General features: G+C 39.3%; 1 protein-coding gene across 4 annotated transcripts in view; it reads right to left on the reverse strand.

Annotated features, from left to right (window-relative positions):
- The window catches only part of Nek7 (NIMA related kinase 7), a 127,591-nt gene that overhangs the window by 65,113 nt on the left and 34,515 nt on the right, over nt 1-27,963 (reverse strand). For 3 of the 4 annotated variants that reach the window (XM_021197737.1, XM_029538721.1, XM_029538719.1), the window contains one exon: nt 10,638-10,720. In XM_021197737.1, coding sequence (XP_021053396.1) covers nt 10,638-10,694 — 57 coding nt within the window. In that variant the 5' untranslated portion in view covers nt 10,695-10,720. Of the gene's footprint in view, nt 1-10,637; nt 10,721-11,145; nt 11,167-27,963 lie in introns of those variants that run through there. The other variant, XM_029538720.1, reaches the window with a different exon arrangement.

Consider the following 27,963-nt stretch of genomic DNA (forward strand, 5'->3'; position numbering starts at 1 on the left):
TGCAAGACCAAGGGGCCTCTCTTCCCAATGATGGCCGACTAGACCATCTTCTGCTACATATGCAGCTAGAGACATGAGCTCTGGGAGTACTGGTTAGTTCATATTGTTGTTCCACCTACAGGGTTGCACCCCCCTTCAGCTCCTTAGGTACTTTCTCTAGCTCCTCCATTGAGGGCCCTGTGTTCCATCCAATAGCTGTCTGTGAGCATCCAATTCTGTGTTTGCCAGGCACTGGCATAGCCTCATAAGAGACCGCTATCTCAAAACTGTAGACTTTATGTCCCATGTAGTATGAGCAACCCACCCATGCCTATAGAAAATGCTTCTCAATATTACTTTATTTCTAAGCAACATTCACAACTCCTTGCTTAACGGGCAAAACGAAACCTGATATTGGAAGCACTTAAGAGTATTATTTTTATTGTAATTTATTAATTTTACTCCCTCTGCCCCTAGTTTGTTTGTATGTGTGTATGTGTGCACACACGCGTGTGTGTGTGTGTGTGTGTATGTGTGTACACATTTACTCAGAGGCTATCCTCTGAAAGAATTCTTAGACCTCAGAAACCCATGTTCAAAATCATATTCAGCAACTATGAAATCAAGCTATCGAGTGAATGAATCTTTTAACATGTTAAATGTTCTGAGCTCTCGTTGAAGCAGGTCTCGCTGATCTGAAACACTCATTTAATAATCTTGTTAACTACAGTAATTACAATGATCTTTTCTAGTTAAGCTGTGTTTCTTTCACAGGGGTACCTTTCACTTCTGAAATAAAATGTGTTCCGTAGGACACTGGCTCTTTTTAAATAATAATTTTGTATGATTAAATTAATTTCTTTAATTTGCTTTAAAATTTGAAGGCAAGGACATGTACTGAGCAATAAATAATCCAGGGAAACAGTATAATGATAATTCTCTATGGAGAAATTAGAAGAGTCACAGCATGGACTCAATAAACTCCCTAGAGAGAAAATTATGTCCTGATATTCCTTGAGGTATTAGTGATGATCTACCGCACAAGCCAGTACTAATTGCAATATTTAACACCATTAATAAGGTTTTTATCATTATTGCAAACTCCTCTTATTGATTCTCACCTTACTACTAGCCTAAAGCAATAGATTGGCTTAGATTTTATATTAATGCTGTCAAATATCTCCTAAACTGACAAAAAGAGCAAAACACGGAAAGTCCACCAATTTCACTTTGCAGTGAAATTTATGCTGTCATCTGTCATTGTTTTTTTTTTTTTTTAAGGCACACTGCTTACCTCTAAACCACACAAGTGAGAACGCCTCTTCTGACATATCGAACATAACACTAATATATATATTATTTTCCCCAGATCTCATTAGAAACCAGGAGAGGAAAATAAAATGCCATGCATACCACCCATGCCTAACTATTTGTGTTTCTTCTTATTTGAAAAAGTTATCTCCATAATATTTCTTTATTTAAAAGGAACCCAATCCTGAAAGTCTCCTAAGTACAACAGATTTCACATCAGGTTTTAAAGGTATATCACTATTACTCAGTAAATTTTGAAAGTTAAAGAACAGGGAAATTATCTGACAAATACATCCAATATACAACTTAACGTTCTAAGACCTGGCATTTGTAATATATGATCATTATTAATTATATTGCCCATTATAATAATTACTATATCTACATGATTGAATGAAAAATACTGTATCTCCCTTAAGTTATCATGAGCAAGACAATTAAAGCCATTGGCACCCCCATGTCTCCAACATCTGATAAAAAAAAAAAAAAAACACAGAAGAAAAAGCCTATACAAGAAAACTCAGAACAAAACAGATTGTCTTTGAGATTGCTCATTTGTCCTACAGATATTAAACACTAAAGAAGCAGTAATACCAAAACTATTTAAAAGGCAGTGCATACATGGCAGTATTAATATTTATCCTGTATATTTACACACTAGGCAAGGAAATAGTCTGGGTTACTGTGGTTGATGATGAGTCATGGTTGCTTTACATCACACAATGACGGGATCATTCCGCTGAGAAGAGAACATTTATACTGAGATTAAAAGACAAAAAAAGGAGTCTAGAGGCAGAACTCGGTAGCAGTGTATGAGGTTAGTGAGGGTGTGGACCAGAGTTTGGTCCTCAGCACTGGAAAACAAAACAAAACTAAAAGAATAAGTCTGATGTGCTCAAGAAACAGCAAACAGTACAGCAAAGCTATGTGTGGGACTGTTATGTGACAAACTCTTAAGAAGCAAAGTGAGAGACAAAGTTCGGGGCAGAGACTGAAGGAATGACAACTCAGAGACTGCCCCACTTGGGGATCCATCCCATAATCAACCAGAAAACCCAGACACTATGGCAGATGCCAACAAGAGCCTGCTGGCAGGAGCCTGATATAGCTGTGTCCTGAGGGCCTCTGTCAGTGCCTGGCAAATACAGAAGTGGATGCTCACAATCATCCATTGGACAGAGCACAAGGTCCCCAATGAAGGAGCTAGAGAAAGTACCCAGGGAGCTCAAGGGGTCTGAAGCCCCATAGGAGGAACAACAAAATGAACTAACCAGTACCCCAGAGCTCCACGGATCAAAGAAAACACCAATCAAAGAAAACACATGGTGGGACATGTGGCTCTTATATATGTAGATGAGGTTGGCCTAGTCAGTCATCGATGAGAGGAGAGGCCCTAGGTCCTGTGAAGGTTCTATGCCCCAGTATAAGGGTATGACAGCCCTGGGCATGGGAGTGGGTGGGTTGGGGAGCAGGGGGAGGGGGAAGGGGATGGGGGATTTTCAAAGGGGAAACTAGAAAAGGGGATAACATTTGATATGTAAATAAAGAAAATATCTAATAAAAACAAAACAACAAAAAGAAGCAAAGTGAAAGAGAGAAGCACGGATAAAATCCCTTTGAGTGCTATCTGACAAGAACGGAGGATTTGGGCTTCAATCACGGGAGCACTACCCTGTGTCTAGGACGCTGTGTTGACACCTAAGGAGGCTTTGTGGGAAAGGACCTGGGAAGTGGGAGGAGCTGAGTATGAACAGAAACCTGACTAGGCCTGGAAGTTATAGCAGCATGGAGAGTGGGCGGAATCAGGAGGAGCCAAGGGATCCGTCAGCCTAGAGGACCAAGAAGCAGAGAGACACCAAATGTTACTGACTTTGGGGGTGAGAACACTATAGACAGTAATCACATTTACTGAGATAAGCTAGGCTACATGAGAAGCAGTTTGTATAGAAGATAGATAATAAAACCGTGATAAAGGAAAATGTTTGCTATAGCAAAACAAGCAACAAATGACAGTAGTCTGTGGGCCAAGACAGTGGTCTCATGTGTGGTGACACATGCTGTCATCCCAGCAAGTGGACAGTGATGTGGGCGGTGGAGGAAACATGATCAGCCTCAGCTACATAGCAAGTCTGAGGACAGCCTGGACTGCATGAAACACTGCATCAATAAGCAAACAACAGGACAAGTTTTTGAAACACATTTTATGTATGACTGTTTTGCCCGCAGTATGTGCGTTGTGTGAATGTCTGATGCCCCTTGGAGGCCAGAAGAGGGCGCTAGGTTTCCTGGAATTGGCACTATAGATAGCTGTGAGCCACCATATGGCTGCTGAGAACTGAACTGGGTCCTTTCCAAGAGCACCAGGTAGTCTGGGAGCCACCTCTCCAGCCCCAAGAAGATGATTATTGACAGTTAATAAACCACTCCCATCATCAACAACATTATCATTTACCAAAGGTTACTTAACTACTGCTAAGCCATGGACAAAAAGAAAGCTGCATTTTAACTCTGCAGGGTAAAAACAAAACAAAACAAAGCAAAACAAACAAAAAAAAACTATTCTAATTTATTGACAAGAACACTTAGTGAAAGAACAAAAACTTAATCCTGGACAGTTTTAATTACATCAGAGCTCACACTACACACCCACAGTAAACAGTCTTTATTTCCTTTCTAAATACAAAATCAAACTGCTCATATCTGGGGGAGATGCAGAGATTAACCCCAGGACCTTTATCATTGCCCGTTCGATCAGGGATCCTGCTCAACAGCTCTGGTTACCCTGCAGCTCAAGCTGAATTGACCTCTCAGTTCTGTTTCCGTTTCCTGTGATTACATACACATGCACTACCAAGTCCCGTGCTACTGACTTCTAACAAGCCAATCTACACATTAAAGGTGTTTTGTATCACAGGGGGATTCCTCTTATTCTAGAAAAATAGCAACTACTGAAGAGAAATGTGAAGTCCAACGGGAGCATCACAATGAGAACTAAGCAGTGAGCCACATGAAAATTGTGGGTCTGAAAAAAAAATTGTACCCTATTGTGTTGGAAAAAGTAACTTTACTGATCATAGCTCTAAATACATAGCTCTAAACAAGTCTGGGCTGTTCTCAAGCATCAAAGCCATCCTCAAATATACAGAGATTTCACTGCTGCGAAAACTAAAATTATACTTCTAAACTGAGCGGGACAGGCAGTCTGATGACTACAGGTCTTATCCTCCCCACATCACTCTGAATGACTCTAAACTCTAATAGAGCAGATAAAAGAATCTTAACCTCAAAAAGTCCTCCACACTTCTCAAAGCATGTCCTTTGAAATATGAGGAATGCTCACTCCTAAGTATGTAAACATGAGTTATCAATCTAAAATCAAAGAGAGCTCAGTCACATTTTAAATATGTTGAAATGATTTCCCATTTGACAGCCTTCTTAATATTGTATCACTGAATAAAATAACTCTAAGCACCGAAGCCCACCTAATGTAACGCTCTGATACATACTGAACTGAAGAGGCTAAAAATGAAACTTTCCATCAGAGATAATTATCCATGCAATAAGCACTTGTTAATTACCTATCAACTGTCATTCATTAATATAAAATATGAAATATAATGAAACAAGCCAGGCCTTACCAAGCCTGTAATTCCAGCTATGTGGCAGGCTGAGGCAGGAGATTGTTGAAATTCAAGGCATGCCTGTACTATAGAGTGAGGTGAAGGCCAGCCTGGGCTGGTTAGTGAATGCCTGTCTCTGAATGAAAAATTCATAAAGGGCTGGACCTGTAACACAGTAATTCAGTGTTTCCCTAGTGTATCCAAGGCTCTTGATTCAATCCCTAGCACAAGTGTGGGGTTTGAGAGATAAAACATGACAAGAACTATAGAAAATATACAAGTGTATGTGTGTGTGTTTGTGTGTGTGTGTGTAAAACAAGCATACTATCTTTCTCACAATGATCTTTTTATTGTCTTATAAATTATCTAGGTCCTCTCCTATGATACTTTACCTAGAGACTCTATCATAATACCATAGTTTCACAGTAATATAAAATATAGGAGCCATGTTCACTAGACCCCATCCATCAGTGAGAACATAACCTTGACAAGCCACCTGAACCCTCACATTGGAGAGGAGAAAATAGGTAGGTTTCGAGATATGGCTAAATCAGAGTCCATAGATGGCAATGGTCGAGATGCACTGGAGAAGATGACCAAATGGCAGAGATCTTCAAAGTCGTATACAAATGTAGAACTTACTCCAAATCACGGAAGCCAGAAGGAATAATGAAAGGAACATATCAACATGCAGTTCCAAAAATGGATTCTTACAGGATAGAAGCAACTAGAAGGAGTGAAGTGTCTATACTCTAGAAAGGTCATAGTTGCAAAAACAAAAACATTAAATGTGGAGAATGTGAGAAGTTGGATATTTAATTCAGGAAACTCTGAAGATAATTCTATAATATATAATATGTATAAAACATTATTTAAAGGTGATATTTGAAAAGAAAAAAGATGGGCTGATTTGGAACCAAATTTCTATTTGTTCAAAAAATGTACCGATTGCCTACTGTGTAGACATGCTAGACATAAGACTAGTAACACAGTTTATTTACAGTCTAAAACAAGAAAAACTAAGAGCAAAGTTGACAATGATAAAACAACAGATTTTATGGAAAAAAGTATGACAACAAATGTGTATTATATGATTAGGAAGGTTTAGTTTTCACTTCATGAATAAAGAAGGTCACGCACATGTATTTGAAGTGGTTCATATATATATGTGAGAATGATAGATAAGCAAATGAGAAATTACATCTTAGACAAGCACAACTTCATGCTGTTCTGGAAGAGATGGAGGAGGACAGGCAGCAAGACCATTGAGGGAGCCATTACAATGCAACAGAGCCTCTGGCCTGGTGGAAGGAATGAAAGAGGTAAGAAATCTCCCAGTTCTAAAAATGTTTTAGATATACAGCTAGTGGTGCCTGATAAATCAGACATAATGAGAGAAAAAGGAAGAAGCCAGGGATGTTCCAGCCTCAGTTGCAAAAAGGACGGACTGGCCAAGAACTGGTTTCAGAAGATGAGGGGTAGGGTAGGAAGGAGGTAGGACCAGCTTGAGATCACTGCGGTTATGACAAACAGTCCCACATTGGGAAGGGTGTGGGGCATATGAACTTGGGAGAAGCAGAATTCACAGTTCAGATGACTCTTGAGAGCCATGTATATGAAATTTAAGAATGGAATAGAGCCCAGGTAATGAATATGAATGGGCAAAGAAGAGATGTAAGAACTAAGCCTTAGGGAATCCATTACTAAGATGGCTGAAGGTGAGGTAACAGTGGGCAAAGGGAGGACAGTAAAAAACAGATGTATGGAAGGGAGGAGAAGGAAGGGTTTCAGGGAATAGAGGATGATCAATCATTTCCCAATGAAGATAGCAAGATGAGGCCCACGTAGCTCACATGGTAAGAAGGGGAGGAGCTTACACACTGTAAATCGAAGAAAAGGAAGATGGAGACTTAATATAAACATCACTTTCTAGAAAAGTCTGAACTGAGTAGGGGATCGTATAGGGTCTGACTCTAGTGAGAATTCCAGCAGGTGAGAGCAGTTCAGTAGGTAAATCCCGTAACTAGAGGCAGGCTACCTAGAGGCAGACTTCCTGAGCACAGATTCTAGCTGAGAAATGTGTGATATTTCAGGACCTGTCAGCTGAGAGTGAGGTCAGAGGAGGACATATTTAGTATTGCAGGAAAGAAGAACAAGAAAGCAGGGAAGCTTGGGCAGACGGGTGGACTCTTCCAGACTAAGTCTGTGAGTAGGGAGAAGTCTCAGGCTTTACTGAAGGATCAGGTCACGAGGCTCAGTTATGGCTAACAAAACTTTCCTCAAAGCTTTAGTCACAGCTTATCACCCTGTGCCCATATCCAAAAAACCCACATGACGTGAACACTTAGAAAACGACTACATCACCTTTAAATTGCTATAAAGACTTCCCAAAGTATAAGCACTATTCAGTGCCTACTGCAAATACTCTCACAGCACGAATTTATCAAAGCAAGCAATGAACCTTACTGCTCAAAGAATAACCGGCAGGTAAACTAGAAAGAGAAGAAGGCAGTGCGAACGAAGATTGTGAGCAAACACTTTTGCACACTGTGAGCCACCAGGGGGCTACCTTCCTCCTACCCACAGTCCATTAGCTCCTGAGCATGTAGCAAGGGCCACCGGACCTCCAGCATCCTGCTCACTTCATACATTCAACATACTAAGTGGATACTAGTTGGTGCTGCCAGGAAGCATAAAAGAATGGCTAGGGACTCTAAGATAGTGTCGTCATATTCTGCAAACTGTAAAAGTACAGGCTGTTTTTTACATGCAGTTCTGGCATATGTTCTTTCACAGATAGCCCAGATATTATATATTTCAAATTATAAAAAAAAAAGTAGAAAGCCCCACAACTCAAGCCTATGATCATTATTTAAATTAATATACAACATTATTCATATTTTATGTAACATAAAACCCTCCTCATTTAAAATCTAAAAATGAAAATAGACACAAACTGTCATAAACCTCTACCGAAATGTAAATATAAAATCCCATTGTTTAACAGTAATCTTCCTGTAGTATTTTACTTTTTCTGTCCCCACCTTTTATACAGTCTGAATTAAAGGAGGAAAAGGAAAATCTACTGTCTTACGAGAGACTTGAGCAATGAAATACAGAAGATTCAAATAAAATGTCCATTCACTGCTCTCTAGATGGTAATGCGTACCACCTAGGGAAGAAGAAGAAGAAGAAGAAGAAGAAGAAGAAGAAGAAGAAGAAGAAGAAGAAGAAGAAGAAGAAGAAGAAGAAAAAAGCTAATAAAAAAAATGCCTTAACTTCACTAGAGAAGCAGCAATGCGAAAAATAAATAAATAAAAGCACTCAAGTTCTATATTCTAAACCTTACACACAAAGGGATTCATACCATGCTAAAAATGAACGTACACATCCCAGGCTATGTGTAGGTTTCTAGGCGTCTCTCATGTAAGGAAGAGGAGAGCCGTGCTAAGAACATACACTGCTCATCACTCCATCGGAACTGGTGTCTGACACAGAAGGCTTCTGTTTGTGTCCACACCTCCATTAGCATTACAAAAGTGAAGGAGTCACTGGGCTAACCATATGTTACCATATCACCCCCATTATTCAGACCAATGGTGTGGAACAAAACAAAGGGAGGTTGTCAACCCCAAGCCCAGGCTGTCCTTCCCTGTCTTTTAAAACGCTACAGAGAGCAGGAACATTTCTAAAAGACTTAATAAGCAATAACGCCTAGAAGCGCTTGTCAGGTAATCTTTCTTTCCCTGTCTCACACCATCAGTCTGAAGGCAGAGGGGAGAAAAAAGGAAAGCCCCCTCACCCCCATATGCCACAAGGCAGCCAAAGCCTAGGATGACACTTGCCTATTTCCAACAGGGAAAGCGGTCCACCCACACAGGAGCAACAGCAGGAGGCAGAAACTAAAGGACCGGTGTGAAAGGAAATGCAGAACCGGCTCTATGATTTTGAAATTTAGACTGTGTGGCAGCCTAGTGTCTCATAAGAAAACGATTACTTTCATTTCTGCCTCCTACTGCCGCCCCGACCTTTCTTGGTTGGCAAAAAAAAAAAAAAAAAAAAAAAAAAAAAAAAAAAAAAAAAAAGTGATTTTTTTTTTTTTCTTTAAAGCACAAGACCAGTCAAAACTGTGAACTTCAAAATCACAACATGAACTCCCTAATTTTTAGAGGTGTTCTTTTATTGTCTTTGCTAGGTACAGTGCAATAATGGTGTCTCAGTGTCCCATCCATTATCGGATGAGATGGCATTAAACTAGGTATAGCTAATACCATATGCTTATAACAATCTTGATCATGTAACTTACAACCATTACAAAGTTACAGATAGACTTGATAGAGCCAACCCTGAAAGCAAAAGTATTCTTCCTCTAAACGGGTTTTCTCAATACTGAAAACTCAAGTACAGAGAACAAAGCAACACAATGTTGTTTTTTGATTTTTTGTTTTTAAAACAGTATTTGAGAACGAATTAAACATGGTCCTTTTAAGGGCATCCTGATTGGCTTCAACTCTGTATCTAACTGAGCCCTGATACATGTAAAAAATAAGAGCTCAGCAGTGTCCAAAGCAATGTATCCTTTCCCACAGGTTTAGCTTAATAAGGAGAACTAAGGAAAATGCCTACATGAGCAAAGGAAACAAAGATAACAACGATTTGGGAAACCCCCGAACTGACATTAAGATCATCTCAAGTTTCCAGGGGAAGACTGGAAGATCAGACAGGCACTATGGCAATGCAGGCGCTGTAGATGGTCCTGGAAGGATGGACTAGATTTTAAAAACTAGAGAGCGAGCAGGAAGGAATGTAGAACATGGATGATTTCACGGAAGCAGCAAAGACAGTTTTCTGTAGGCTGCCATTTCTAAGCTGTGCTGCTGGGAGAAGCCAACAGATGCACTGAAACAAATGAAACCACAGACTAAGCAAGTGTGGAGACCAATATGGTCGTCACACATGCCAGCTTTGAGAGTCAGTGCGCATGCACGTGGAGGTCTGAGGGGACGTTGCCACACACCCACTCCACGACAGGTTTCACTTGTAAGTCCTATCTGGTCCTCAACACTGACAACATTTGAGCAAAACCAAGGCAAGGCCAGTGGAGTGTAAGTGAGGGCTGCTGTAGAAGACCTCCCAATACCAGGCTTAGAGCAGCCTGAATGAAAGACAGTAGCGACAATGAGATGCCACCTCAGAAAGTGAAGTTTACAACTGTAAGCATCCATTGCCTATGGGGCTTTGCAGAGCAACTTAACAACAAATGCTGGGAAACTCCAAGTTGAATTTCAATAGTATGCACACATTGTTTTAGAAAAACATTTTACATTACAAAATATAAGGAATAACATAATAAAAAAATTTCCAGAGAGAGAGAGAGAGAGAGAGAGAGAGAGAGAATATGATGGAAGTCAAGAGCAGTCAGCCAAAGCAGAAGTGGGTATGAAATGCAGAGACACTCCCAAACCTTGCCTCCCTTCCCCCTCTACTCCCCCAGACTAGCAGTAACCCTCAAAGCCAAGAAGTCAATGAGATGAACTCTTAAGCTAGAGCTTGACTCCTGTCCTGTTATAGATGAGGGCCAAGCCTTAGGAAGCACGTAGAAGCCAGTAATTCTGACTACAACTTGGAAATTCAAAACGAACACTTTGCCGCTCCTTGATTGCAGCTGTGAATTTACTCCCACGTATCTAACAGAGAGACACACTTATCCCCGCTTAATTCAATCACCTGTGGCTGGAACTGAGTAACAGGTGGGCCTTGCATTCCTTGTGATTGTTCATCCATTCTGACTCAACTGGGACTTCAGGATTCTGCAAAACAGAAAGTTGAAATTTAAAGAACGCAGTCATTACCAATTCACACCACTTCCACAGGCCTGACACATGCACGGAGATATGACAGAGTCCTGTGATGCTTCCCAACAACTCACTAAGACACCCTCCGCTTCTATTGCTGATACCTGCTACACCCATGCTCTGTTTACATAATCATACACTAGCACACCATTTCCACTTCTCCAGGCAAAAAGATCAAGGACATCCTTTAGCCCATGCTTGAGAGAAGACTAATAGCACACAAAGCTCCCCAGACTCGGGCTCTGGGCCCGGCCACCCTAAACTGTATCTGTTCTTTACATTCTAAAAATACCAGTACATCGAATACTTTTCTTCGTTTATTTTAAACTTTACTTTAGAATACCCTTTAAAGAGTAGCAACAATATTCAAGGTCATTTACACTGCAAATTATCTTCAGCCACATGAGTTGTCAAAAACCTTCTCAATGGTAAACAGAAATTCATCGCTATAACGCAGTCAGTCTAGATAATCTTCTAGTCTTCTCTCTGATGAATGCCTTATAAGCTACTTATGAATCAGTTCCCTTATATAAGTTCCCCCATTCTCTTTCCTCTTTAGACTTCCATATTTAGACTGCTGTCTGGAATTATATTTATATAAGAAAGGAAATTGGTTGTCTTTACGGATACCCAATTGCACTCTTTGAAAACAGTGCCCTTCACCATGCCACAATGCTGATTTCTCATCTTTGTCCTGAGTCAAGTGACTCTGTGCACAGAGACACACAGTCAGCACTCTATATTCACAGGGCTATGTTGGTTCAGAATACATATAGAGATTCCTTGGCACTATTCCTTGAACAATATAGCAACACATTACAGAACCTTCATACTACATTAGATGAGGATGCTCACAGAGTATATGGGAAGATATGTGTAGGCTATATGAAGCTAAATAGTGACTTGAAATATGTAAGCCCTAATTTATATAAGGTTTACCAGAATACCATCAGATTTTAGTATCCATGGCAATCAGAAAATCCTGAAACCAATTACCCACTAGTACAGACAGGACTGTATCTGTTTTAGCTTCCTTTTCTTTCTGTTAAGAGATCCATTTGTCTATGCTTAAACCTCCTGTCGATGGGCATCTAAACTACAGAGGACTACATACCTAGCTACTGCCATACATAATACAAAAATAAGTACTAACTAGCAATGCTGTATAATAAAATAACTAGGGCGGGGGGGAGGAGGGAGAAAAAGTGTCTCTCTCTACACAGCCTTGGCTGTTCTGGAACTAGCTATATAGACCAAGCTGACCTTGAACCTCCCTCTGCTCCAGAATGATAGGGTCAAAGGTGTGTGCCACCATACCTGGTTTACTATACAACCTCAATAATCAGGCATGGTGATACACACCTGTGAATCATAGTGCTTGGGAAGCTGAGGCAGGAGGATCACCATGAGTAACATGTCAAAAAGAGTTACCTAGTGGGAACTGGTCTCGAACCACATCAAAATAAAAGTACTTATTCTGCTTAATTACATATTTAACTTTAATATTAACTTCAGACTCTGTCTGATTCCAGTTTTAAAAATGTTTTTGAAATATAATTCTGTAGTTGAATATAAGAAGAAATAAGCCAAGCAAGCAGTGGTGGTATATACCTTTAATTCCAGCACTTGGAAGCAGAGGCAAGGGGATTTCTCTGAGTTCGAGGCCAGCCTAGACTAGAGAGTGAGTTCCAGGTCAGTCAGGGCTACAAACACAGAAATCCTGTCTCAAAAAAAAAAAAAAAAAAAAAAAAAGAAAGAAAGAAAGAAAGAAAGAAAGAAAGAACAACAAACAAAAACAAAAACAGAAAATAAACAAAAAACCCAAAGAAATAACAATAATTAAGTCTACAAAATATGAGCATGGAATATTTAATTTCTTACAAAACTTGTTTTCAGTTTCAATACACTGATATTTAATACCTCTCTCCACATTGCTTCCAAACTTTTTTTGTTTTTATTACATTGTGAAAGCTGAATGTTTTCATTCCGTTTTCAGAATTTATTCCGTACACTAAAAATAATTGCACTTAAATAGATTCTTGCCTTGTTGCAATAGCCAACCCTTCTAGTACAATGAACAAAAATGGAAGCAGATATCTTTTTCATGTTCTTCATCTCAGGGGGAAAGACAGTAGTCTCAGTAGTGTCTGAGCATTACATAAGATGTTAGCCATTTCAGTTTTATTTTCTGTTTATGGATATTTGGCATGTATACGGCATACGTCAGTGCCTGTGTAAGCTAGAAAGAAAAAATGGTATCAGATTCCCTGAAACTGGAGTTACAGATGGGACTGAGCTGCCATGTGGACGCTGGGGATTGAACTCAGGTCCTCTGATAGAGCAACAAATGCTTTTACCCACTGAGTCATCTCTCCAGCCCAAAGCTGTTCATTTTTAACATGTACCTTGATCTACTTGTTTCGTGGTGTAACTATTCTTAATGTTGGTTCTGAGTTCACATACTATTGGATTTGAAGAGGAAAGAGAGAAGAGAAAAGGAGAGAGAAGGTAAAATCCAACACTGAAACCAGCATTTCACATTTGGTGTCCACGGATGGTTTCAAGCCATCCTACAAAGAAACTCTCCTTGGTCAAGTTGCTCTATGAAACATTGTCTGTCTCTGAGAGTCAGAGAAAATATTAGCAAACTAAAAACCCAACTATTGATTTTTTTAAAAAGTATTTGAAGCTATTTAACCTTGAAAAGTATTATGTAATATTTTTATTATCCCACAGCTTGACTGATCCGGGAATATACTGAGAAATCCTGTTAAGTTGCAATAAAGTGTGACCATACACACGGATACATGGTGACATCTAAGTAAATGCAAGTAGGAGAGAACGAAGACAAAGAAAAAGGAACTTAGAACTCTGAGAAACACCCAGGGAGCCAATCAAAGGGTGTTCAGTTGAAAATGAAAATCTACAGGATATATTAAGCTTCAGCAAAAAGCACAAATGCCACGTAATTTTCTTTCCTAAGATATGACATAGTTCACTGTGTCATGGGGTGCCTTATCACTGAGTAGACTGGGTACATGTATGAATGTTCCTATGAGCAGGATGTACTACATCGAGGCTGTAGAGATCCGAGGACAACCTTGGGTGAGGTTCTCACTTATGATATTATTTGAGACAAGGCGATTACCAAATTAATTGGCAAAAGTTCTCCTCCGTTCCCTCGCCCCTTTCTCCCCTCACTTGCTATTAGAGCTCTGAGATTATCTGAATTCTAGGAGTCGGAGTTCAGGTCTTCACACTTGTACAGCCAGTGCTTTACACACTTAGCCTTCTCACCAACTATTGTGGCTTTTTACTAATCCTGCATAATTGAAGCAAAACACTTCTAATGTGTGAAATATGCTTAACATTATTTTATCTAGCCTATAAATCTATGTTTCTGATATTTATGTTGTCTATACAACATTTCTAATGCTTGGCTCAATGTCTGGCATAAATAGGCAGCTAAGTGGATATTTAGTCAATGATTACATATGTACTCATTGCAAAGACATCAAGTGATTACCGATACTAATTAAGCATAAAGTTAATGATGAAAAACATCATCAAATTCAACTAATTTGTCATTAATCTTTAAACCAAAAAGGGAAATACAGTTACTAGAAGACACTGGTTAACATTGCAAATAATGATCAGGAATAAGTAAGGAGGTTTAAGTGAGAGCCAGAGAAGGAAAATAATCCATCAAAATACAAAACAAACGAACAAACAAAAGCACAGCACATTTTGCATGAAATTTCAACCTAAGGTTGGTGGGTGATGAAAGATTACTGTCAGAGCAAAGGATTGCTGAGAGGCAGAAGGGAGCTCACCGTCAAGCTAGGGTGTGGTAGCACAGGCAATTAATCTCAGCACTACAGAGGGAGAGAACCAAGAGGACCTCCAGCCTGGTCAAGGCTACACAGTAAGACTCTGTTCCCAACAAATAAATTAAAAAGCTCACTATCTTTGAAGGGTAATGTGACAAGCAAGGAGGCTAGCTCACAGGCTACTGCAAACTCATATAAAAGAAAGGATGGCCTTCATCCCAAACCCTCACGCATCCCAACAGCATTCCATACTACTGATGGACAGTGTGGACTCTTAAGTCTTCCATCAATTTATTTGTATAGATTATATCTGCTTGTATTCTACATAATGAAATTAAAAGAAAAATGTTAAATATATGCTAATTTATTTACAAACTATTGTATTTACATATAGTACACTATGTTTATGTATATTTTTATGAAAAATTGCTACATTTTTCAAAATCTTAAGTCACAAGATCAGCACCACTTTATGTTGAGCTTTGATATCCAAAACCATAGATGTATCTTCTACACTGAACTCAGTTGATGTGTTGCTTACCTAAACAGTATGCAAAACTTAAGAAACGAAATGTAGCTGGCTTTCTATAATAATGTGTGATTGAAAAGAGAGAAGCATTTTAATAGTCATCTCCCATTGTCCCTGGTAATCACCTTTGACACAACATCAAGCCTCACAGAAGATAGACTCAGGGTTAACTGCATCATGGATTCTGCACGCTAATCAACGCACTTTTAGTCTCTGAAAATCCAGTTGTCCACCTTGCCCTCTGAGTGATCTTTGACTCAGATTTCTGTAACACTATGACATCTGGAAATTTTTAAATCACTAAGTTAACTGAGAGCCTTAAGGGGCAAACATTCCTTTATGCTTTATTTGTAAAAATCTTCATTGTTAATATCACCAACTCCTTTCATCAAAAAAAAAAAAAAAGGTTTCATCTTTAATACCAGGATAACGTTACACAGTGATGAACATAAGTTTTTCAATATCCTCACTTCAAAAGTTTTCATTTCAGTAGGGTATGGTTGGTGGCACACACCTTTCATCCCAACACAGGAGAGGCAGAGGAGGGTGGATCTATGAGTTTGTGGTCAGCCTGACCTACAGAGTGAATTCTAGGAAAGCTAGAGCTATGTAGAAAGATCCTGTTTCAAAAGTAACCAAATAAAAATAAATAATAATAATAATAATAATAATAATTGAATTTTATTATTGGCACCATTTGTGTTAGTAGCTTGCCTTCATAATAACTTTCAAGAAAATATTTACAAAAATTTCTCAGAATAATCCCAAGCTGTCAATTATTCCTCACACAACAACAACAAAAGAAGTGCTCCACGAAAAGCAGCTGTCCCACTTGTCCTTCCAACATCCGCAAGGACATCCTTCCTGGAGGAGACAGATTTGTTGGAGGGGACTGTGATTTGCTCAAGTAGTATTCTAATGCTTCACATGTCATGCTCAAAGACATGTCCTCGAAGCTTGAGATTTGATAATACACTCATCTTCACTTCATCTCAGGTTCTGTGGGGGATTGTGTTAACTCTCAAAGCCAGGACAAATGGCTGAGGTTCCTATTTATCACATTAAAGAACAGCTGGCAGCCAGGTTCTCCCAGCATCCTTCAGTCCCCACCACTACATGTTAGGCTAGCATTCCCTGCCCACTACCCTGAACTCTCCAGTCCAGGGGCTGGGCTGCCCTTCTCGAAGCTGCTGTTCCTTATATAATCCAGATATTTGGTCACCTGGCCCTTTACTCTCCAGGTTCTCTCCCTTCTCTTCTCGAATTGCCCAGCTCAGGGTCCTGTTCACTCTGGACTCTCCCAAAGTCTCTGCCTCTGCCTATGCTCCCCCTTATATCTGCAAAATCCCTTTTCCTCCACCATATCTAGGAGCAGTCGTGTCCTTCCTTTTTAATTTTTTTTTTATTTTTTCTCATTCAATTTGGAGCCGGAGGGGTGGGCTCATGTCGGATAAGTAAGTGTTCCACTACTGAGACACATCCCCAGCCCAATCAAGAACATTATCAAGTAAAACTTACATTTAAAAAATAAAACTTACAGCCATGTAACAGATAAAGGATACAAACAGCAGTACATTTTGTCACTGAACTGATACTGTCTTTTTAATAAACAAAAAGTATTTGATCACGACAACCACATAAGAGAATTTCAAGGGACTGATCATATCTCCTACACTTCTGTCTACAGATGAAGCGTTCAACACTTTGACAAGATTTGCTTGGTCAGATATCTAAAATCCAAAGCTGGAGAGATGGCTCAGTGGTGAAAAGTGCTTGTTACACAATCACAAGAACTGGAGTTCAGATTCAGTACCCATCCAAGCCTAGTGTCTCCTGCACGGCTGGAGCTCCAGCTCAAAGTCAGAAGACAGCAGGATCTCTGGGGCTTGCTGGCTTCCATCCTAGCTGAAAAACTGCCAACCCGAGGTTCAAACAGAGACCCTGACTCAGGGGAAGAGGTGGAATAATAGAGACCAGGATACCGGATGCCCTCTTCTGACCTCTATGCACATGCAAAAGCACACACATATATACACGCATGTGCAAACACGCACACATATTTTATGCACAGACACATACAAATAAAACCCTATTTTAAAATCCGAGATCTATTCTGTTATTTCTCTCATTACTTTATCCTGTTCCTCCCCATACGGAACCTATTTGTGATTGATGTCTTATCTCCAAGAAACATCTCTGTTTGCCTGCCTCTCCCACATCAGTAGCCCCATCCATCTTGCTACTTTCCATGAACACTGAAATCCCTTCTGTCCATGAGATCTACTGATGAATTTCTGGCATCTGAGCCTGTTGTTTACTATCCTCTGGGTCCAGAATCTCTGAATAGCTGGCTCGACACCAAGCCTACCCTAGCCAAGGTTCCATGGGATCCTTTCCTCTCGTGTGTAGCTCTCGTATCCTTACTACTCAGGGTCTGCGCAGCACTTTTAAGAATCTGTAGTTATATTCCTATGTTTGTTTACTATGGATCCTGTCTATTACAATTCAAACAGCAAGAGCTCTGCCATTTGGTTTCTTACTATATTTCTTAGCTATTAATTGACATAATACAAGCATGGCAGGGTCTAGTGACTGAATGAAAGCTGAATGGTAATAGGGACCAGAGGACTGATTTTAGCCTTGTTTCTAAGCTTATCATTCTGTGTTTGGGACTTGTAAATGAGTAGACTTGGCTGCGAGGAGAAAAGAAGAATCACAATTGACTGCAAGATACTTGCTAGGAGGAGAGAACATATGGTGGTACCACCAACCAAGTAACAGATGGGAAGCAGAAGCAGGGTGGGGGTCAGAAGAGCAAACAAGAAGACAGGGACAGTACAGGAAGACCTTGCTAGGAATGGTTAGGAGAAAGCTCGTGTATACAAAGCTTTGCATAGAATCTTTGGAGAAGCAGAAGTCAATATATCATCTTGCAATTCTCAAAAGCACTGATATTTGCTATTGGCTAAAAGTTTCTTCTGTGATTGAAAACAAGTCTTTTCTGTGCACTGAAGTTCCCTGAAAACGCCATACCTATGAAGATTACACAGACTGACGAGAACTGCTCATTCTCCAGAGTTGTTAATACCGAAGACGGTCACTCACTTCTGTCTCTAACCTAACACACCTTTTGTCTATCATATAAAACCTTTGAAATGTACATACATTTCTTCTACCGACCCCAAACTGTCATGAGGCAATAGAGGAAACCTATAATAGAGTTTCTCCTGCTTTGATTCAATCCATCTACCACCTGTCTCCATCGATGTCCTGAGTAAAAGCTCCGTCATTATTCTGTGACTACAGAAGTTCATGGAAATACTTTTGCCATGAGACATGTCACTCGGGTCAACCTGAATTCATGTTCCAGGCAGATGGTCACTCATCACTCATCAGGGGAGGGGAAAATGTCTAAAGGCCTTAGGTCTGCCAGTGAGCTGACTTTAAATATGACCTTATCAAAATTATTAAATAAACTATAATACATTACAAGGCAATATGGTTTATTCAGTGAAAATGTAACCATCTTACTGCAATATTACTAAAACAACATTAGCATCATTCCTTAAATAAAATATTACTTTGTTCCCATAGTTAATCAATATATCAAATGTAAAGAAACTCAAACCCTGAGATCTTTACTAGCAAACTACATCTCACAGGAACAACCAGTCACTACACTCACTCTGGCAGAAGTCTTAAGCAACTCTCTATATACCTACAGAGAATGTCATGTTTTGAAAATTTGTACTGTACACTGACAGAAATAAAATGAACCAACATTGGTCAACAGAATTTTTGGCCAATTGTAATATACAGATTTAAAGCATACATTATAGAATTTTTTAAAAGAATAAATTTTGAAAATATGTCTTTTAAAACATTTAATAAAATTCACTTGAGCAATGACCTCTGCCAAAACACACTGCAACTTGCCTTTTTTGACAGACTTTTTAACAGTAACAATGTTCAGCTAAAGGGACGTATTTCCTTCATTACTTATCAGTGAAGAAAAAATATAAAAATTAATCAATCAGAAGGTTGTTCTAAATCACCATCCCTTTAATTCAAATTGAAAGTAAATCAAGTTTTTTTACTCAGTTTACATCCAATTGCTACCCTGCCTCCTGGTTCCCCTGCTCCATCCCCCAATTCCCTTCTCCTCTGAGAAGGTGGAGCCACCATTCACCCTGATATCCCCCCCCCTCCCTGGCACATAAAGTCTCTGCAGAGCTAGGCACATCCTCTCCCACTGAGGCCAGACAAGGCAGTCCAGCTAGGGGAATGTATTCCACAGACAGGCAACAGCTTTAGAGTTAGCCCCAACTCCAGTTTTTGGGGGGACCAACATGAAGACCAAGCTGAAAGTAAATCACTTTTAACAATAGTTGCCCAGGGAGTCTATACCCAAAAAGCACTCATCCCTATTTTCAAATATACATTTTCATGATCCAACCACAGCTTTCCAATGCAGCATAAACTGTTCATGGAGAATGGGCATGGGGCTTCAAAGAGAGGTTACGGATAATCATTTACAGGCTGGTTTAACTTTTTTGATTTTGCTGAGCTCGAATGGGTTAAAGTACATTATCTAAACTTGTTTCTTTTCCTGAAATGACATTTTCCCCTTCAATCTTTGAGGTAATAAAATGTTCGTTATCCCTTCATGATGATCACTATGCTTACATACCCAAATAGTCTATGAGAACATTAAAAAGGCATGTTTCATTAAATAAGGCAACTATCATGAGGAATGAAATACGGAACAAAAGAGGAACAACTGTGCTGAAAAACAGAAGCACACTTCCCCCACCCAAAGGACAGTTATTGATCTAGCTAGATAGGTGCACACACATGCACACACATGCACACACACATAAACGTCAAAGGGACATAATGGAAAGTTTAGGGTGACTGATACTTGGCAAAACCTGAATACGTAAACTCAGATCTAAATATTTTTCTTGGCCCCAAGTCACCATTCAACAGGAATCGTCTGACCTCACCCTGCTGTCTCCCTTTATGTGACTGAGTCATCTAGTATTTCCCATAATGAACAAGTGACACATCTGCATCAGCCAAGGCAGAGAGAGGAAGCACCCAGAGTCAATAAACCCATTCAGACATTCCTGTGATGATAAGTTAAGTCTGTAAGAGGTACTGGGATGACTACTGGACATTTGAAGAGAATGACAGATGTTTCTAGACCATCCCAGTCCTAAGATTTATAGTTAAGATTAATAATTTATCGACAAACTTGGCTCTCAAAGCCATTCTCCCTTTAAAGGAATTGGTGCTCTAGGGGAAAAAATAGGTGGTTCCAGAGCTCAGGCTGGGAAAGTACAAGCTGAACCTGAAACATGATGTACCAGAGAACAAAGTTGTATGCAGAGAACAATGGGGACATGTCAAAGAGAGAAGTCAGCTTGAAGTGGAGCAGGCAGCATTCCTCGGGACACATTCAGACATCTGAGTAGCACACTGTGGTCTCCTTAGTGAAACAAGAACCGAAGTCACTTACACTTACACAACAGTCAGGCAAAGCCATTCTGGACAACAGAGTGCTAGCTAAAAAAGAGGCAATGATGCAATTTAAGTCATTCATTAGTGTGGAGCAAATGAGAGTCAGAGAAGACCCAGGGTCTCCTTATGTATGCATTTCCTTTAGCAAGATGACTCATTTTAACAGGAGCTGTTCTTATCCAGAAATGGATTTACAGCTCTAGGCTTATGACTGTAATTCAGTGACCTTGTAATTTCTTATCCACTTTGCAGCTCACACTAAGTTCTCTTCCTAAAAATGCTATCTCCACAAGTCTGGGTGCTATGAAGCCCTCTAGTAAGCAAGTGGCTGGAAAAGCCGGGCCACGTGCACACATCACAAATCAGAATATCTCATTAGAAGAGCCCCAAACACCAAGGCCTAAAACTGCAGGCTCAGTGTTAGTAGTGGCTGGGCACGAGGTCTGAAATCAGGCGGTCATTCTGCTTTACAGGGAAAACAACCATTGTTCTGTAATGTTGACTCTGGTGTCTTCTGCTGTTCAGGGGAGAAGCCTTCTGTAAGCACTCAGTAGAGTACTAAGTTTCACAAGTTACACATCAATCCAAGAAGACTAATATCACAGCACCAGAAAAACCATGAATTTCAAAAACATGTGACTCTTGTTGGACTCTAAAGCCAAAATTTTCTTTATAAAAGAATATAACATTCTAATTTGCTTTTAACCTAATTGACACAAATTCATATCTATAAGAAATATATACTGCTAATAGAAAATATATTGATATGCTGATGCAGATTGGCATGTTACAAAACTCAAAGGTAATATATACATCAGTGTACTATCTCACCTTCCAAAAAGAAATATAATAAATATATATTGTTAAATTTTGTGTACTATTGAGAATTATTAATCTCTTAATTCTGCTCTAAAAAAAAAGTAAATCAGCAACTGAATTTCAAATTATATATAAGAATGTGTATTGCCAGAGTATTTAAAATAAAACAAAAACAACTGGTAGGGACATAAAGGCTGGCTAAATTAAAAGGAGGGTCTCACAAGATTGTCTAGCAGGGAAAGGCACTTGTGGCCAATCCTGACAACTTGAGTGGATCCCCAGGACATACGTGGTAGAAGAAGAGAATCGAGTTCCAAAAGTTGTCCTTTGACCTACACACACACACACACACACACACACACACACACACACACACACTTTGTAAATAATTTTAAAATTCAACAAATACAGAAAATTGAAAACTAGACTAAAAACATTTACTTACACCTACTGTGCCTTTAAAATGTAACCAATATAATATGAAGTGATAAATTAAGACTCATGAGGAAAATTTTTATTTTATAATATATATGTGTATGTATATATATATAACATTACTTAATTGGACAGTTTAAACTACTTACCCCGCCAATATACAAACAGATGCAGACAATTACCTATCCTACTTTGCAAAACTATAGGTGGAATAAGGTTAGGGTAGTACAGTTTGCACACTCCTTTATCCATAGTGCTTGGCACAGGGCTAAATGTAACAAATTAGCACTTGTTAATGTGTCCAATGTGAATTTATTAAATAGACCTAAATAAACTATAACATGTGACCATATTAAATCAAAAATACAATTTGCACTCATGTGTAAAATTTCTGTAATATTGCCTCATATGTGTATATGAGTACAGGAACATTTTATTTCTACAATGACAAAAATGATCATTCAGACTAGACCTCTGAGGACAATTAGAGTGTTTGTGAATGTATGAATGCAACATGACACAGTAAAACATCACAGAGCAAGGATCTGAGGGACGAAAGGGAACCTAAGCATGTTTTCCATTGAGTGCTATGTTGACAGTCCAGAGACAGCCAAGGGGCTAAGAAGAGGAGTAGCTTTTCTTCTGGGGACAGAAAGCACTGAACTGAACACACCAGAGTTCCCTAGCATGTGGGTGGAGACCAAGAGACCCGGACAGCCTTAACGCTAATAGAATTCTAAACATTCAATCAGTTCCTGGGAACGACTGGCCTAAGACACCTGGCAAAAAGATGAAAACTATCACTGGAGAAGGTACATCCAAGGTTCCAATGTATTTCTATAGATGATTTCCCACACAGAGCATCCAACACATGATAAAACATAACCAGATATTTAAGGAATTAAGAATCCATAAGCAAAACCAAATGTTAGAATATGCAAAAAAAAAAAAAAAAAAAAAAAAAGTATCCTCAGATGGACAGCCAAGCTGGAAAGCTAAGCAGTGTGGCTGTGGTAAGCAATGACTAAAGGCAACTTGGGAAGAGAAAGGTCTACTTCAGTTTACAGCTTACAGTACACTAAGGGAAGCCACGGAAAGAACAGAAGCAGACACCAAGGAGGGACTCTCAACACTGGCTTGCTCTCTCTGCTTGTTCAGCTACTTTCCAAATAGACCTCAGCTCCACCTATCCAGGGGTCCCCCAAGATGGGCTGGACCCTGCCGCAACAATCAGCAAAGGAAAAGGCCCCACAGACACGCCCACAAGTCAATCTGATGGAGGCAATTTTTCAACTGATGGTCCCAAGTGACTCTGGTTTGTGTCAAGTTGACAAAAAACAAGCCAGCAGAAATCATAATTAAATGTTATCCACATGAAATAATAGGGTAATAATGATTATTGAATGGAAATTGTCACTGAAATTAAAATTCAAAAATATAATTTATAAACAGAAGATAAACGGAGTTAGTGTCCTAAGATTCCTATTAAAATGCGTACAAAAAAGTAAAAATCAGCATATTTATTTCATTTTTAATATTGTGCTTTCTATACATCTGACAAACACAGTTAGTGGCGTCAACATCAGATCCAAGTGCCAAAGAACCATTACCCTCTGATTTCTCTTCACACTCAACTCCTCCCCCAGGCCCTGGCTACTGTGCATCTGTACCACGTCTCTGTAGTCATGTCTTTTCTAGGGCAGTGTATCAATGCAGCCTCTTTAATACAGTCCCTCCACAACTGAGATCCATCTCCCCAGTGCAAACAGGCTATTCATTCTAATTGCTGAACACTACACTACTGCATGGATGGGCATGGCAGCCCTTATCTAGACCTCAAATGACCGGCATCTGCATGGTTGCCAGTTTCAGGGAATCATGAATAAAATTATTATAAACATTCATATATAAGACAATTTCAATTCACTTGGGCAAATAGCCAGGAATGAGATTAATACTTGCCTTATTAATGATGTATAAAAAACCAGATGACTTTGTTATAAGAAATAAAATCAAAATATACTACCTGCCTGCCTTATGACATGCCTTCTGTGGCCTCAGTGATGTACTGTTGACTCGTTCCTTTAAGTCTTCAAGATCATGCCAAACGATCGGGTACCATATCAGTCTAGAAGATGTACTCCGGTCAATTCATCAAATGAAGAAGAAAGCAAACAATAGGCGCTCTAAGTCTTTCAATTTTACAGAAAAGTCCATGCTAACCTTTCTCCAACTATATAATAGTTAGAATAGTTAAATAACGTGATGATTTGTAGGACATAAATAACATATTTCCATCATGAAATTAAGCTCAGTGCAAAGCTATGGATTCTTACAGTCTGGCAAACTGTGTGTGGCTATTAACTAATTAATAACAAATTAAACTCTTGAAAGTGCAGAACACAGCTAATCAGGACATACAAAAACAGGTTAACATAAGGTTTTTGGATATGGAGTCATTTATATGGCTATATTTTTTTTAGCACAGTGAAATTAAAAAAAAAAAGTATCTCATGCTAGGCAAACATTTCTTCTTTGAACTAAATCTTTACACAATGGCTGCCCTACTTGAGAAATGTTTTCTAAAAACATTTGCTCAAGTCCCACTAAGTTACTTCCTGAGGAAGGATTCTACATTAAATATCAGGGGTCCAGTAAAACTCCCCGTCAAGATTGCTCTTGACTGAAGCATAAGTGAAATGAAATCAAATTATGGTGCTGATAAGACTAATGGTTTTATTGAGTCTGATGGTTTTATTACGTTTCTTGCCGACACCTGCTAGTTCAACTTTATCTTCCTCTTAATATAGATGGGATTAGAGACTCCGATAAACAGAACCTTCAGGCTGGCTCATTAAGAAAATACTGACCTGAACTCTCTTTCCAGCCCTGCTTGCTTTACTGAACCATGTTATAATGGTGACCACTACCTCATCTCCCTGTGCTTTACCCAATACAAACTAAATACTTTCCATTTCAATTGTCTCATTTAACTATGAGACTTGATGCCGAAAATAAAGTTAATTTTAAAAATTCAAACTGTAAAAGCCATCATGCTACACTAACAGAATTTTAAAAGGGGGAGGTGTCTTTTAAAATATTATGCAGCATGCCTTTCTAAATGTGTTTTAGCAAATTCCATACCCTATAGTCGCAAAGCTTTAAAGGAAGATGATGTGGTCCTACTATGCTCTCCTATGGTAGTAAGCTATGAAAGAGGATGTGGTCCTACTAAGCTCTCCTATGGTAGTAAGCTATGAAAGAGGATGTGGTTCTACTAAGCCCTGCAAGTTTTACTCCCAACTTTCCATTCCCCTTAACCTCAACATATTAAAACATAATATGAAAGGAAGTGAACTGCTTCGTATTCTAAATGTAAATGACAATGTTTCATTTTAAGTGGTAGCTTTCTAAGGGGAGCTGCAGTATCTGCCTCAAACACATGACTTCACGGTCTTTCTCCAGCTTGACAAACCCAAGTGAATCATGGGAGCAAGTTGACAAGGTCAGAGAAAGGAGAAACGGAGAAACTCAAATGCAAGGTTATACCTTTGGACCCAAGGAAGAGGAAGCAGGCTGGAATAAAACACACTTAGCCATGGTGTGGGTAAACATGTGCTCTAACTAACTATAGTCTGCTTCTCACAGAAATGAATAAAGATGTTTAATAATATATCACTCTGAGCAAAAATAATACTGAGTACATCCTATATCAGGAGACCTAAAGCTGGCTAGCTTTCAGAATCATGGATAGAAGGTTTTTCATGCCTGGTTGTTTTCTTGTTTTAAATGTATCTTCTTGGTCTGCCCATTCCTGTCCCTATATTGACTGAATACATGTGAAGTGGAGCAGATATTTCTCCATTTTAAAAATGAACACATAAAAAGATACATGTGGTTAGATGGCCACGGATTTGAGATCTACACAGTGTGTTAATTTAATAGGTCACAGGTTCTGTCTATTTTAAGCTTGGCTCTGTGTGTCCAGATGCAGTACCACAGCTGATGAGTACTTGGCCATGGCTGCTGAAACTGCCCCTTGTGCTTGGCTCCACTAATAAAGCTGTTTCAGATGCAGGCCAGGAACATGAGATTGGCAGTTCATGCCCAGGACCTTTCTGAGTCTGACTTAGAGCCACATAAAAACTGCTGGATGATGGAGTGGAAGGCAGGCAAGAGGGGAAACAGCCCAGAGGCAGGCAGGAGCCCAAGATGTCCTCGGGACATTTGTGTAGTTGTTAATACTTGCTTTATTTTAAAAGAAGGAAAATTGTGGAAGAACATAGGCATCTCTTTCATATACACATAAATGCCTCGTGTGCATTTGGTCACTCCTTTTTATAATACTGAATGTCAGCCATTACTTTAAATCCATATAAAATCTGATTTATCCCCCAAAGTGCAATATTTGGGTTTGTCATTTTCAATCCTGTCTATAAATAAAATGTCTGGATCTAGATTTGCCTTTTTAAATAACAAATATACACATTTAAACTACTGAGCTTTTCAAAACAAAAATCAAGGACTCCAGCCTTTGCCAGCTTGAGAGACACAGCGTGCAACTAGGATGGGAGTTCAGCAAGGACAGCAATGTGGCATGTTCCCATGCTCAGAGCTATCCCTCATGTCACCAAAGTACCAAAGAATGCTGCTTTCTGGAAAAGAACCCCACAAGAGAAAATAAGAATGCTAAAAGAAATCAAAGAAAGCCCAATGACGTCAACAACTGGCCTTCTCTAGATCAGGTCAAACCTATTCATATTTCTGAGTTCCAAGTGTTAGGAAGCCCCTTCTGTGACTAGATTTTACTCCTATTATTTCTGTGAGCTGTGTCTTATGCACTCTCCCCTACATCTTCACTGGTTAGGGAGTGTGCCATGTATTCATTAGTACCTAGTGCTCACAAGCCCTCTTCTACAAGCAGGTACAAGCCATCAACATCGTAAGTAGCACTGAGTCAAGACAGAATTATCTTCTCTTCTTTGGTGAAGGTAACAGTGGCCTGGCAGACTTAAGGCACTATTCCTTATGTCTCCTACACCTGAGATCGTAAGTGTTTTTACAGTGTAACAGAGAGATCTTAAGTAATCTTACAATGCATTGATCCTCAAACTTTTTCACAACTAATGAAACAAAAGCCTAATCCTAAAACCTTAATGAGTCCACACTATAATAACCTACTCCTTGAAGGTGTGTGAGAGAGAGTGTGTCTCACACACTAATGAATCTAGTGGGAAGACTGAGTCGGGCCTCATTCCTTGGCAACTTGGTTTGGGTGATTTTTTTTTTTTTTTTTTTTTTTTAGACCAGGTTTCTCCTTGGTCTTGGGCTCACCAATTAGTCTAACTAGCCAGTAAGCTGTAGGGATTACAACTGTTCTCCATCACGCCTTGAATGTTTTGTTTGTTCTACTGATGACTGACCAAGGGTCCTCCTGCTTACATAGCTAGGACTTTAAAGATTTCATTCAGTGACTTCATTTCACAACACATTTTTCTAAAACAAACAAGTCCGACAAAAACCTTCAGTGTTGCTGAAGGGGCACGTGGAAGGCAGTTTTAAGGAACAGGACTGAGAGACCAACATCCCCGTGAGGATGGGACTTGACAAGTGAAACACAGAATTTGAAAAGCTAAAAGGCATTTGGTTATCATCTCTCTCAGCCTCTTATAATTCCTACTGATATATTCCAATCACAGTGACTTTAGAAATTACCAACAAACAAGAGGAATAGCTATAAACGCCATTGTGAGAATTCAGGAAAACTTCAGGAAAACTTACTAAAGATCTGACTTAAAGGCACCTATAACTCAGATATGAAATCCAGCTTCAAAAAAAGAAGTGTCGGAGCTAGAGAGATGGCTCAGCAGTTAAGAGCACTGACTATTCTTCCGAAGGTCCTGAGTTCAAATCCCAGCAACCACATGGTGGCTCACAACCATCCATAATGAAATAATATGCCCTCTTCTGGTGTATAAAGACAGTTACAGTGTACTTACATATAACAATAAATAAATCTTTACAGAAGAAGAAGAAGAAGAAGGAGGAGGAGGAGGAGGAGG

This window comes from Mus pahari, chromosome 5 (genome assembly GCF_900095145.1).
Source record: "Mus pahari chromosome 5, PAHARI_EIJ_v1.1, whole genome shotgun sequence".
NCBI classification, from domain to species: Eukaryota; Metazoa; Chordata; class Mammalia; order Rodentia; family Muridae; genus Mus; species Mus pahari.